General features: G+C 42.0%; 1 protein-coding gene across 2 annotated transcripts in view; it reads left to right on the top strand.

The window, feature by feature from the left end:
- The window catches only part of LOC128509681 (protein HIRA), a 13,098-nt gene extending 11,013 nt beyond the window's left edge, over positions 1 to 2,085 (top strand). For both annotated transcript variants that reach the window (XM_053481506.1, XM_053481505.1), the window contains exon 25: positions 1,612 to 2,085. In XM_053481506.1, coding sequence (XP_053337481.1) covers positions 1,612 to 1,728 — 117 coding nt within the window. In that variant the 3' untranslated portion in view covers positions 1,729 to 2,085. The remainder of the gene's footprint in view (positions 1 to 1,611) is intronic.
- The last annotated feature ends 8,838 nt before the right edge of the window (positions 2,086 to 10,923 follow it).

The raw sequence follows: 10,923 nt of genomic DNA, 5'->3' as shown, positions 1-10,923 counted from the left end.
GTGTGCTGTTCATATTTTTGTTACTCAGCCGGTGTTCTGGGTCTGGTGGACCTGCTGCATTTTGTAGTTTTATTTCAACAAATACATTTTCTGTTAAAATACTTAACAGATGTTTACTGCATCCTGATCACAAGCAATATACACAGGATACTGGACCTTTGTTAGATTGCATTTATGAATTAAAGCTACTTGTTTTTCTCTTCTTTTTTTGATAAAAATGTAATAAAAAAAGATAAATTATTAATATTAGTGAAAAAAATCAACAGATTTACAAATTACACAACTATTGGTGACGTTTCACACTTTCAGATTATTTTACACAACACAAGCCGAACCGTGTCAGTCTGAAGAACACATCAGTCCCACTGAACACGTTGCCTTTTCACGTCAGCCTGCACAACACATGAGGGCGGAGTTTTACTGTGTGTGTGTTGCACATGTACTTCTTCATGCATGGACATAGTGTTTCTCTGTCCATCTTGGGTCCACACACTTCACAGCACTTTTTCTTCTGTTGTTGCAACCTAGAATAATTACAGAGACATTGTTGCATGGAAATGTTCTCTGCCCCAAAGTGGGTATGATTCTGCATCCTACTGGGATTCTGTGGAATCCCCCTTGGACCTAAAAACTCTGATGCTCAATCTCAACCTGTCACTGTCAGACTCAGAGGAAGAGAATTACATTCTGAACATTCAGTCATTTTCAAAAGCATCCCTCTCTTCCAAATTCAGTTGCATTGTCTTCTGAACAGAGACTCTTTTGGCCATCTTCATAAGTTGTGATGAGGAACCACAAAGCTGTATTTATGCGTCTGATCCCCAATTTGGGATGTGAAAAATGCAATAGAATAGGAGCCAATAAAAATGGGTTTCCACAAGACGGAGGGTTTAGTGTGCAGGAATGTGAGAGCAGACGGGTGTCGGTGCTGGAATTTTGCCACAATGTTGTATGACAATGTGTACAACCCTGTGCAGGACAACAGGGCTAAAATACAAAGCACGCACGCACACACAGCAGTCCCAGACAGGAGGAGGACAGAGTGAGTTTACATTTCTATTACATCCTGTAGGGTCTGTACAGAGTCTGAACTTGTTCTGCTCTTCACAGAAATGAGCCAAGGCCCTCGAGTCTGAGTTTAAAAAAAATCATTAATTGTATAATTTTTCTTTAAAATGTAAAAAAAAACACTACACAAGGTTTGAAGGAGAAATGGCGCCACCATGTGGTCAAACACTGATTATCAGGCAACATGACGGACAACGAGGCAAAGAAACCTTAAAAGAGGTGGAGTGTATCAGCTTAAGAACCAGTGCAGCTTCTCCTCACTGTGTGGGACAAACTCAGTGCTCGAGTTCATTAATATTGGGACACTAACAGAAATCTACAGTGAATACGAAGGTGACATTTAGGTTTCATTTCAGAACTTTTACATCCATATCAGTATCAGGTGCATCGTGTAGAAACGTGCTGCGCTCCTTTTTAAAGGGACCAAAATTAAAACAATCATAAAGAAAATTGCAATTTTTGTCTCATATACTCACTTCACACAGACAGGAGAAGACATCTAAGCTACATTGCGTGTGTGTGTCTGTGTGTGTTCATACACAGGGTGTGAGGAAGAGAGACCTCCTGATGGACGTGCTGCCTGTGGTGGGACAGAATCTACGATTTCAGCGTCTCTTCACTGAGTATCAGGATCAACTGGAGCTGCTTCGTCTTAAATAGCACTGCGTCCTTGGCCCTGCCCCTTAAGCATCACCCCGCCCACTCTGCCTTGTCCCACCTCCCTAATTATTGGAGGTGTGAGTGTGAAGAGAAGAACTCTGTAGCAGAGCTGTCTCACGCACTCTGTATCTGTCTGTACCTTAAATGTAACCTGGATTAGAAAAAAGGCGAGTGTGTGACTGAGAGTGAAACAGTGTGAGTGTGTGTGTGTACAGCACTGATAATGGACAACTTGAAGCTCCGCCCTCAGTCAGTTTTTGTATTGTACATGTTTGTAAACACTTTTTTTTTTTGTCTTTTTGTATTAAATGAATCAACTGACAAAAATAATTAAGGAGAAATAAATAGTTGATTAATTCTGTGTGTGTGTGTGTGTGTGTGTGTGAAATGCTGGTTAAAGTACTAAATACCTGTAAAGCTGCACATGGCTCTTTACTGGTTCAGGTCTGGTTTGACTGATCCTGATCAATTTGTTAATGTTAATAGTCACTTGTTTACAAACAAATAAAATGGGATTAGATCCAATGTCCAGCAGTAGCTCCTCCACAGCCTCAGGATAGGACTGGGAGGGCCATGATGTAACAGTCCAGAGTAGCGGAGGGCTTGGATGCAGTGATGTAGAGAAGCACAAGTCCATGAGCATATGCATGTGCTTTAAGGTAAGTGGAAGCTGGTTCATTGTTGCTGAGTACAGTGGGGCAAAAAAGTGTTTATTCAGCCAACAATTGTGTAAGTTCTCCCACTTAAAAAGATGAGAGAGGTCTGTAATTTTCATCATAGTTATTCCTCAACTATGAGAGACACTAAGAGAATTTATTTGCAAATTATGGTGGAAAATACATATTTGGTCACCTTCAAACAAGCAAGCTTCTGTCTCTCACAGACCTGTAAATTCTTCTGTTGAAGGCTCCTCTGTCCTCCACTCGTTACCTGTATTAATGGCATCTGTTTGAACTCGTTGTCAGTATAAAAGACACCTGTCCACAACCTCAAACAGTCACACTCCAAACTCCACTATGGCCGAGACCAAAGAGCTGTCAAAGGACACCAGAAACAAAATTGTAGACCTGCACCAGGCTGGGAAGACTGAATCTGCAGTAGGTAAGCAGCTTGGTGTGGAGAAAGCTGCTTTGTGTGATGAAAGACTCTGCCTTCAAAGTGGGAGTCAAGGTGGCGCTTAGAAGAGCAAGGGCCAAACTTTCTCAGGCCATCAGAGAGGCAAAGCGCACACACGCCCAGAGAATCGACAACCACTTCAGGGACAGCGGTGACACACGGCGCATGTGGCAGGTGTGACGGTGACGGCTCCCTCCCAGATGCGCTGAAAAACTTCTACACTCGGTTCGACAGGCGTGGCGTGCGGCGACGAGGAAGATCACCTCTTTTTTTTCTCTCTACAGCTTATGTGAGGAAAACTCTATGCAGAGTCAACCCACGTAAAGCTTCTGGACCAGACAACATCCCAGGCAGAGTGCTCAGAGAATGTGCTGAACAGCTGGCAGATGTTCTCACCGACATCTTCAACATCGCTCTGAACAGCGCTGTCGTTCCCACACGCTTCAAGGCCACCACCATCGTACCCGTGCCCAAGAAGTCTTCTGTGTCCTATCTCAATGACTACCGTCTCGTTGCACTTACACCCACCATCATGAAGTGCTTCGAGCGGCTCGTCATGAAACATCAAGACCCTGCTGGACCCACTGCAATTTGCGTACCGTCCTAACCGCTCAACGGACGACGCCATCTCCACTACACTCCATCTTGCCCTCACACAAATGTTGACGAGACAAAAGAGATGGTTGTTGACTTTAGGAGGAAATGAAGCGTCCATTCTCTGCTGAGCATCAACGGCTCCTCTGTGGAGATCGTCGAAAGCGCCAAATTCCTGGGTGTCCACCTGGAGAAGGACCTCAGCTCAGCAGGATCTTCCAAACCGTAGTCCGATGCCTTAACCACTGAGCTACCCCAGCTCAGTAGATGTCTATTAAAAACATCATCACCACACGCTGCATCCGCAAAGCATTGTGGCTGATCGGACACACCCCTCTTACACACACTTCACACTCCTGCCATCTGGAAAAAGGTACCGAAGCATTCGGGCCTCACATCCAGACTGTGCAACAGCTTTTTTCCACAAGCCATCCGTCTCCTCAACAAAAAGGGTCTGGACTGATAAACACGCACGCACGCGTATAATCCACTAATAATCTCCCTCGATCTGTGGCTCCACGCAAGATCTCGGGGGCCTAGTGAATGACCTGCAGAGAGCTGGGACCAATAAACTAAATCTACTGTACCATCAGTAACAGACTGCGCCGTCAGGGACTCAAATCCTGCAGTGCCAGACATGTCCAGGCTCGTCTGAATGAAAACCAGATGAAACCGAAATAGAACTTTTTGGTAAAAACTCAACTTGGTGTGTTTGAAGGAGAAACAATGCTGAGTTGCATCCAAAGAACACCATACCTACTGTGAAGCATGGGGGTGGAAACATCATGCTTTGGGGCGGTTTTTCAGCAAAGAGACCAGTACGACTGATCCGTGTAAAGGAAAGAATGAATGGGGCCATGTATCATGAGATTTTGAGTAAAAAACCTCCTTCCATCAGCAAGGGCATTAAAGATGAAATGTGGCTCGGTCTTTCAGCATGACAATGTTCCCAAACAAGGAGTGGGAGCATTTCAAGGTCCTGGAGTGTCCTAGCCAGTCTCCAAATCTCAACCCCTTAGAAAATCTTTGGAGGGAGTTGAAAGTCCATGTTGCCCAGCGACAGCCCCAAAACATCACTGCTCTAGAGGAGATCTGCATGGAGGAACGGGCCAAAATACCAGCAACAGTGTGTGAAAACCTTGTGAAGACTTACAGAAAACCTTTGACCTCCGTCATTGCCAACAAAGGGGATATAACAAAGTATTGAGATGAAATTTTATTATTGACCAAATACTTATTTTCCATCATAATTTGCAAATAAATTCCTTAAAAATCCTACAATGTGATTTTCTGGATTTTTCCCCTTATTTTGTCTCTTATAGTTGAGGTATACCTATGATGAAAATCCTGCAGTTACAGGCCTCGCTCATCTTTTTAAGGGGAACCTCCACAATTGCCCCACTGTATGTATAGATTCGATTCCTACATTCTGTGGGTCAGTTATCAGTTCACGTTTATGAAATTATTTAGGTAATGTTCAAAAATGGACAGTTTTCCTAAAAATATAGAAAAGGATGTGGAGGATACAACCTCGCAGTGAGAGAGAGCGAGTATAGAAGACGTGACCTTGCTGAGGGAACTGGACTTGGTACCGCACCTTGTGGGACAAAAAAAGGGACATCAGTCAGGTTGTCTTTGTGTAGCAGATGTGTATTTTCTCCACCTGTTATGAGGGAATGATCAGGTGAGAAACATCCCTCTGACATGTGACAACAAAAAATGGATATTTTTAAAAGGTTGTTGTAAAACTTTCTGGTTAATTACTTGGTTGACCAGAAACCAGGTGTCTGTTCTTCGTACGTTGCTAACTCGGTTAGCTGGATTTGATTGTTGTGGATTTGTCCTGATCTTGGATTGTTTCGTTCTTGGATTCCCCCCACACACACATAATCGCTATCAAATATTATATTAACATAAATTCATAGGTTTAGTATTATCAAATATGATATTACTATTATAATAAACCCTCAGCACGAGACAGCCGTCAAGACCATTAATACAAATTCTTGTATAATGTTTTGTAACACATTTATTTTTTAGGGGTTTGTCATAAATATGCAAATAAATATTTACATATAATAAAAATTAATATTTTTTATAATGAAGAAAATTAAAAGAAACTAATTTTATTATAAAATAAACAATATAAAAGTATACATGTTGTATTTGAGAAAATATAATATTAATATTTCTATTTTTTCATGTACAACATATTTATTTTCATATTGCTTATTTTATTTTATTATCTCTTGTAATTTGTAAACCATTAATATATGAATTTATGTTCTAATATAATATTTGAAAGCGATTATGTGGGGGGTCAATCCATGGCAGGGGGGCATTTCAGACCATAACACGTGTTGCAAAAAAGATTTAGCCGCTCTTTTTCCATTTCGTCAACCAATCGGAGGGCTTGTGACCAGTGTTTCTACTGTTGATCATATCGCCTTTTAAACCAACACACGAACTCGCAATAATCCCAGACCACACAATCCAGCTCTACTAATCATCAACAACAGGTGTGTCGAAGGACCAAATTAGCCAGATCGTAATTAGCACAATGATCTTATCTTTCTTGTTTCTTCTTATCTGACGTAGCTTCCTGTTTTCGTATCGTTGCCGCGAAAGTTTGCGTTTGTGTTAGCGTTTAAATTACATACTTTTTTTTCATTTATACAATAATAATATTAATAGCAACTAGTTTTTATATCTCACACTATTTGGCTTCGCCTTTTTCTGCGCTTTTTGGAGAACGCGCGAGTTTCTTTTTCTAAAAACAACAAACGGAATTCAGCTCCAAACAACTACAACTCCGACTCAGGTACGTTATCATGTCCAATATTCAGCTCGTTCAGTGTGTAGAGTGCAGGATGTTTAGACATTCTTCCTCCGTCGTTAGCGGTAATTTTATTTGTGATAGGTGTGTGTTAGTGAGCACTCTGACGGAGAAGATATCAGCGTTAGAGGAGCGCATCCAGACTTTAGAGAGGGTTAGAGAGTGTAAGAGCAGTGTTATTTCTGTAGCGGACAGTCTGGGTGCCGCAGGCGGAGATAACCAGCCCCCGACTCCGGCATTAGAGCCCTCACAGCGGGGCGAGTGGGTGACGACTCGGCGGCATACTCGTTCAGCCAAAGCTAACGCTAAGGCTAGCCCACCGGAGCACACCTCTTCTGCGCTTCACGTGTCCAACAGGTTTGCTCTCCTCAGTGATGCACCCACTGAGAAACCTAAAAGAGCTCTGGTTATAGGAGACTCTATACTGAGACACGTGACATTATCCAGGCCTTTAGGGGCGCCAGCGGCAGTGGTTAGGTGTATCCCGGGAGCCAGAGCACCGGACATAGCAGGTAATCTTAGGGCTCTAGGACAGCACAGGTTCTCCAAGATAGTAGTACATGCTGGAGCTAACGATATACGCCTTCGTCAGTCAGAGATTAGTAAGAGTAACTTTATAGAGGTGTTTAAATTAGCGAAGGCGATGTCCGATGGAGTAGTATGCTCTGGTCCCATCCCAATGAGACGTGGTGACATAACTTACAGCAGGTTATGGTCGCTGAACCGCTGGATGTCCAGGTGGTGCTCCGAAAACAACGTGGGCTTTATTGATAATTGGAAGACCTTTGAGGGCAAAGCTGGCCTGTTAGGGCGGGACGGTGTCCATCCCACTCGGGAAGGTGCTGCTCTCATTTCTTGTAGTATAGCTCATAGTCTTAGAAGAGGCCTAGTTAATCGGTGACAATCCAGAGCCCAGGCCAGGGAGCAGACAGACAGGCTAAACCAACCGTCTGCTAGCTGCATAGAGTCGTCACTCAGGGTTCACTCTATTGAGACTGTGTCTGTTCCCCGAGCTAAAATCAAATTTAGAAAGACTCAGAAAGTCTGTTTTAGTAATTTAATTAGCATAAAGACCACAAACTTGGATCAGACTGAATGCGCAGCCGGCACCTCTGATCTGAAGCTAGGACTGTTAAATATTAGATCTCTCGCATCCAAAGCAGTTATAGTTAATGAAATTATCACAGATCAGGAGTTTGATATACTCTGTTTAATAGAAACCTGGATTAAACAGGACGAGTATGTAGCTCTAAATGAAGCTAGTCCTCCTGGATACAGCTACATACACCAGCCTCGGTTAACTGGTAGAGGAGGAGGCGTCGCAGTTATTCACAATGATAATTTGACTATTGTACAAAAACACGGACACAAATTTAATTCATTTGAAATTCTTTATAGTAACATAAGTGTATTTAACTATATTAAGTCAGCTCAGTCGATCCCGCTAATTGTCATTTACAGACCTCCAGGGCCGTACTCGGAATTTCTTAGTGAATTTGCAGATTTCCTCTCAAACCTAGTCGTTTCTGTAGACAAAGTGTTAATTGCTGGAGATTTTAATATTCATTTTGAAAACCCAGAAGACCCTCTGAGAACTGCATTTATGTCTATACTGGACTCGATAGGAGTAAATCAGTGTGTAGTAGGACCCACTCATAAAGCAGGTCACACTTTAGATTTAATAATATTATTTGGATTAAGTATAAGAAATTTATTCACAATACCACTATCTGAAGTTATCTCAGATCACTATCTTGTCTCAATTCAAGTGTGTCACAGTAATAATGTACACACAGCGCCGCGCTACCGTATGAAACGTACATTCACATCAACTACCAAACAGAGTTTTATCAGTAATCTCCCAGAGTTCCCAACTTCGATTAGATCACCGTCTGACCCCACAGAACTCGATCAGGCGACTGAATATTTAGAGTCGACATTTCGCTATACCTTAGATAATGTAGCTCCAGTTAAAAGAAAAATTATTAGAGATAAGAAACTTGCTCCCTGGTATAACAATCACACGCGCACTTTAAAACAGACCGCTCGGAAATTAGAACGTAAATGGCGTCAAACTAAATTACTAGTATTTCAAATAGCATGGAAGGAGAGCATCCTGAACTATAGAAAAGCTCTTAGTGTAGCTAGATCAACATATCTCTCCACTCTTATAGAAAATAACAAAAATAATCCTAGATTCTTATTTAATGCTGTAGCCAAATTAACCACAAATAAGACCACTGCAGAAATCTCCACAACAACATCATGCAATAGTGAGGACTTCATGAACTTTTTTAATAATAAAATTGTAAATATTAGGCATAAAATTGAGGTTTTGAAACCGAACAATGTAATTGATGCAGATGTTAATCTAGCCATGTCAGACCAGAACCTAGAATACTTTACTCCCCTTGAAGAGAATGAACTAATTTCACTCATCTCTTCTTCAAATTCATCAACCTGTATATTAGATCCTGTACCGACACATTTTCTTAAACAGATAGTACCAGCAATAATAGAACCCCTGTTGAGAATAATTAATTCTTCACTCAGCATTGGATATGTTCCAAAATCTTTTAAATTAGCAGTTATCAAACCAATAATTAAGAAACCTGACCTCGACCCCTGTCAGCTGTCCAGTTACAGACCAATATCAAACCTCCCCTTTATCTCTAAGATCCTGGAAAAGATAGTAGCGGAGCAGCTATGCTCATATATACATAGAAATGGCATACATGAACTGTATCAGTCAGGTTTTAGGCCTCATCACAGTACAGAGACAGCGCTCGTTAAAGTAGTAAATGACATTCTATTGGCCTCTGATCAGGGTTGTGTAACTATGCTTGTATTACTTGACCTCAGTGCAGCTTTTGACACTGTTGATCACGCTATTCTTCTTCACAGATTAGAAAATGTAGTGGGAATTAAGGGTACAGCCCTCTCCTGGCTCAGATCCTATCTGACCCATCGTTATCAGTATGTAGACTTAAATGGTGATTATTCTGCATGTTCTCTAGTGGAGTTTGGCGTTCCGCAGGGTTCAGTTTTAGGTCCACTGCTTTTTTCCCTTTACATGCTTCCTCTGGGCAACATAATCCGTAAGCATGGTATTAGTTTTCATTGTTATGCTGACGATACACAGTTATATGTCTCAGCAAAACCTGATGAGAAAAAACAGCTTACTAAAATTGAGCAATGTGTGCAGGACATAAGAAATTGGATGCTAATTAACTTCCTTCTGCTAAATCCGGATAAGACAGAAGTTCTAGTCATAGGACCGCATACAGCTAGGAGTAAAATTTTAGATCACACCGTAACTTTAGATGGCCTTTCTGTTCCATCAAATGCAACAGTGAAAGACCTTGGTGTGATTATTGATTCCAGCCTTTCATTTGAAGCACATGTAGATAATATTACCAGGATAGCATTCTTTCACCTCAGAAATATTGCCAGAATAAGAAATTTATTGTCGCTAAACGACGCAGAAAAACTAGTTCATGCTTTTATCACCTCTAGGTTGGACTATTGTAATGCCTTACTGTCTGGTTGTTCAGCTAGATGCATAAATAAGCTTCAGCTAGTCCAGAATGCAGCAGCGAGAGTCCTCACCAGAACCAGAAGATATGAGCACATCACCCCTATCTTATCTTCACTCCATTGGCTCCCTGTGAAATTTCGCATTGATTTTAAAATACTACTCTTGACATATAAAGCATTAAATGGTCTCGCCCCGCAGTACCTGAGCGAACTGCTAGTGTCTTACAATCCGCCACGCCTACTTCGATCAAAGGATGCAGGCTGCTTGTCAGTACCGCGTATTATGAAAAATACAGCTGGGGGCAGAGCTTTTTCTTACAAAGCCCCAAAGTTATGGAATAGTCTTCCAAATAGTGTTCGGGACTCAGACACAGTCTCAGTGTTTAAGTCCAGGCTAAAAACCTATTTATTTAGCCAAGCATTTTTATAAATAGATTTGCCATAGGTAAAGGAGCAGATCTGGGGGACTCATGGACGTAGAGTATTATGGTGAACTGGCATGTTTGGATGCTGTCTTCCTCACTCTCATTGATCACTCAGGTTTGCTGACGGTGAGGTGATTGTTTGCTTTACATGTCAGGAAGCCCTCATGTTTGTGTTTCCTTCTGGCTCTCCCTTTTAGTTATGCTGTCATAGTTAGTTCTGCCGGAGTCTCTGCTTGCACTCTACAGTTAATATACATTCACATTATACATTGTGTGACTGTGACCATACCTAACTTGCCATCTCTCCTCTTCTTCTCTTCCCCCCCCTCTTTCTTTTTCCTCTCTCCTCCTGTCCCCCCTTTCACTCTTTCTCTCTCTCTCTCTGTCGAGCTACACATGTCGTTCCTGAGCTGCCAGTGATCCAGACTCCCTCTGCCCTCCGGACCTGTCTGACCCATCCTGGTGCCCCGCTTCTGGCTGAAGATCTCGTCACATGGATGCCCCGTGTGTCTCTCTGGGATGCGTCTGGTGTCTGGGAATGATTCTCTCTATCTAGAAAATGGTTCTGGCCTTGACTGGTGTTGGCAACTGTTTCTCTGGGGACTTGACAGTTCGATAGTTCATGACTGGAACTTCTTACAAGTCTACCTGGGTCTTCAATAACTACCTGGACTCCATATTAACATC

The sequence above is a fragment of the Clarias gariepinus genome, chromosome 21 (genome assembly GCF_024256425.1).
Source record: "Clarias gariepinus isolate MV-2021 ecotype Netherlands chromosome 21, CGAR_prim_01v2, whole genome shotgun sequence".
Classification (NCBI taxonomy): domain Eukaryota; kingdom Metazoa; phylum Chordata; class Actinopteri; order Siluriformes; family Clariidae; genus Clarias; species Clarias gariepinus.
Note: the sequence above shows the minus strand (reverse complement) of the source record. Positions and strands in the feature narration are given on the sequence as shown.